At 45.6% G+C, this 3531-nt stretch overlaps 1 protein-coding gene across 1 annotated transcript in view; it reads left to right on the plus strand.

The window, feature by feature from the left end:
• Window positions 1-1730: 1730 nt before the first annotated feature.
• The window catches only part of LOC117495337 (trace amine-associated receptor 13c-like), a 6138-nt gene continuing 4337 nt past the window's right edge, over window positions 1731-3531 (plus strand). The window contains exons 1-2 of the mRNA XM_034146534.1: window positions 1731-1755; window positions 3519-3531. The exon at window positions 3519-3531 is cut by the window's right edge and continues 132 nt beyond it. Coding sequence (XP_034002425.1) covers window positions 1731-1755; window positions 3519-3531 — 38 coding nt within the window. The remainder of the gene's footprint in view (window positions 1756-3518) is intronic.

The following is a 3531-nucleotide window of genomic DNA, read 5'->3' on the forward strand; positions in this document are numbered from 1 at the left end:
GTTTTATTTTTAAATGGCTCATTTGGAATATTTGCTTTTTAAAGAAAATATGGGTAGCTCTTAAAAGAGCTTTTGGTTTGGAGGCTCTTAAAAGAGCCATGGTGACCCTACACCACATTCTGCTGCCATGGCACTGCACCCTCCTCATTGAAATAGGAGCTGAAGGTCTCCCGCAGTTGGAGCGATCTGCGCGTGGCATTGTTGGAGCCCATCCTCGGTACATCACACAGGGTTGGAGTATCTGGAGCTTCATCCGTGGACTCCTCGACAGATGTGCGTGATTTCCTTCCTATCGTCTTCCTGCGGAGGAAGTTGTGCAACACACAGGCGGCCTTCACACACAACTCTGTTACCTCCGGGCTGGTGGTAATGACACGCCTGAACATTCTCCACCGAGATGAGAGGATGCCAAACGCACATTCAACCACCAACTTGGCCCGGCTGAGGCGGTAGTTTCTGATCCTCCTTTCGCGTGTGATCTGGCGTCCAGGGAATGGACGCAGCAGGTTGTCCAGCAGCGGAAAAGCCTCATCTCCAACAAACACATGAGGAAGAAGGCCCAGCCGCTCTGCTCCTGGGATGACAGGACAGGTGGTAGCTGCAGACTCTCTCTCTCTATCTCTGAGGCTCTCTCCAAAAGCGGAATTCCGCAGGCTCCCACTGTCGCTGCTCCTTCCAAAGCCTCCAACATCCACTACCCTGAAGAGGTACTGGGCATCCACGACAGCCAGTAGTACCAAGGAGTGGGTGGACTTATAATTGAAGTAGAGGGACCCAGAATTTGCTGGAGCTTGGATCACCACATGCTTCCCATCAATGGCACCAACACAATTTGGAAAGTTCCAGCGCTCCTGAAACTCAGCAGCGATGGCTCTCCAGTCCTCCATCTGTGGTAGCGGCATGGTCTCCTCAACCAGGGCGGTCCAGGTGGCACCCACAACCTCCCTGACGATGACAGCCACTGTTATATAACCGACCCTATAGCTGAATGCTATGGTCCTGTATGAGTCACCGGTTGCCAGGTACCTGAGAAAAAAGTAATATACATGATTTAAAAAATAAAACAATTTCAGATCCCACACACACACACAGACCCCACACACACACGCACACAGACCCCACACACAGACACGTACACACAGACACACACACACACACACACACACACACACACACACACACACACACACACACACACACACACACACACACACACACACGCGCACATAGCCCCCACACACAGACACGTACACACACACACACACACACACACACACACACACACACACACACACACACACACACACACACACACACACACACACACACAGACGAGCAATACTGTGTTTACCTAGCTATCTTAATTAATGTTATCCATCTGAACTAAATCACAGACTTCATTCATCATCTTTCTCTCTTTCTCTTTCTCTCTTTCTATACAGAGTCAGATTAAAGAAGTAGAAATACACAAAACATACCGTAGGCAGATGGCGAAATGGTCTTTGCTCATCCTGAAGTACTGCTGAAACAGTTCGCCATCCAGACGGAGCTCTTGGACCAGAACGTGGTATTCCCCCCGTTGCTGACGTTTTCTGAGTATCGGATGTACCCAACAGCGACGCACACGACGTCGCCTCCTGAGATACAATGCATATACCAATGCCACCCTTGCTACCAAACCGGCATCCATTTTGGCTAGAGTGGAAAAGAACCGGGCTTTTTTGCTTTGTATGTCCGGGGCGGGAGATTCATGTGATTGGTTGTTGGTCGCGTTGCTCACGTTGACTCCCCAAGCTCAAGACACGCCCACCGCCAAGCGTCAACGCACTGCCCATTCACTTTGAATGAGGTGACGTCACGCTTTGCCGAACTGCATTGTGGTCGCGTCGCTTCGCTTTGCTCGCGTTACTCGTGTTGCTCGCTTCAAAAGTTGAGCAATGTTCAACTTTTGAAGCTTCAACGGAAGCGTCAGCCAATCAAATCATATGCCAGTACAAGCTCTAGCCAATCAAACCACGTGCTTTTGTGTCCGGGGTGGGAGATTCATGTCATTGGCTGTTGGTCGAGTTTCAGACACGCCCACCGGCAAGCTTCAACGCACGCCGCCGTGTGGACGCTGCGTTAAATCAAATCCTCTGTAAATGCTACTTACAGAAGAGATTTAATTTTTTAGCAAAAATGCAGTCGAAACAGGTGAGTTTTCAGATACCGTTTGAGTTGTTGTTTCAATGAAGAATTGGGAGGCTTGTTATCAGGTGCAGCAAAATACAATCCATTTATTGTCTATTGTTAATAAAGTATAGTTCATATCCATCAACATTCAATTAATTGCCGAACAAACAAATTGAGCTGTACTCACAACCTCGCGCTGCGGCGGTCAAAACCCATGGTCTTCCGGGGTCAGACACGACCAATCATGTGACACACACACCTTATACACCTGTGCCCTGCAGGTATAGAGACAGTGACCCCCTATGGCACACACAGTGAATAACACACAAGTGTGACAGTTGTCATGTCATGTTTGGGTTGTGAATTTTCATTAAAATGGTTTACAGTAATTATTGAAGTTAATTGAAGTAATTGTTTATGCTTTAATTTGCGGTTTTTGGCACCTGGTGATTATATATATATACATATATGTTACATGTTATATACTTTAAAACAATTATTTTCCATGTCGTGTGACCCAATGAATGCAAATGAATGCAGCAATGTGTTACTGCACTGATGACACACATTTCAATAGGATTTTCGTGGTATTATTCAGATGTTATAGGAATATTGGTATGAGAATAAAGGGGAGTGCTGGCATATCTTTTTTTTACTTAAAGGTAGGGTAGGTAAGTTTGAGAAACCGGCTCGAGATACACTTTTTGTTATATTCCATGGAATGCTCTTAACATCCTGATAGCAATGAATATCTGAAGTGCTTTGACAATAAATACATTAAAAAAAATCATCTGTGGAAGCCGTAATACTGTAAAAAGCACGACCAATCATCTGAGCCGGCCCGGCTAAAGTAACTGGATGGCCTACCTGCCTGTCAGCCTTCCATCTGTGCACAAACTTATCTCGTGCCCTCATTGGTCATGTGCGCGTTCGTGTGTGTTGGAGGAGGGGCTCTGTAAGGAAGTGGCAGATTTTCTCCGGTTGTGTATTTTCAAATTCTAGCGATCTCGAGCCGGATTCTCAAACTTACCTACCCTACCTTTAACTGCTTATGTTTTTGAAAATATTCTATTGTATTATTTTCAACCTCTTATGATTATATTATTATTATAATTTAATTCTAAAATGAGGCAACCCCATAAAGTATTCTCATTGTGATTCTGGAGAAATCAACAGGTTGGTGTTTAATCCATAAAGTTCAACTCAATGTAAATGCTGGGTTACTTTAGATTTTTCTTTGTCACAGTGAAGAAGGAGGAGCGAGATAACGGTTAGTCTTTATGACAGAGAGTTAGGGTCACAGAGCTGCCTCTCGTCTGGTTTCTTTCTGAGGATGGAGACTGAACTCTGCTTCCCACT

The sequence above is a fragment of the Trematomus bernacchii genome, unplaced genomic scaffold (genome assembly GCF_902827165.1).
Source record: "Trematomus bernacchii unplaced genomic scaffold, fTreBer1.1, whole genome shotgun sequence".
Taxonomy (NCBI): Eukaryota; Metazoa; Chordata; class Actinopteri; order Perciformes; family Nototheniidae; genus Trematomus; species Trematomus bernacchii.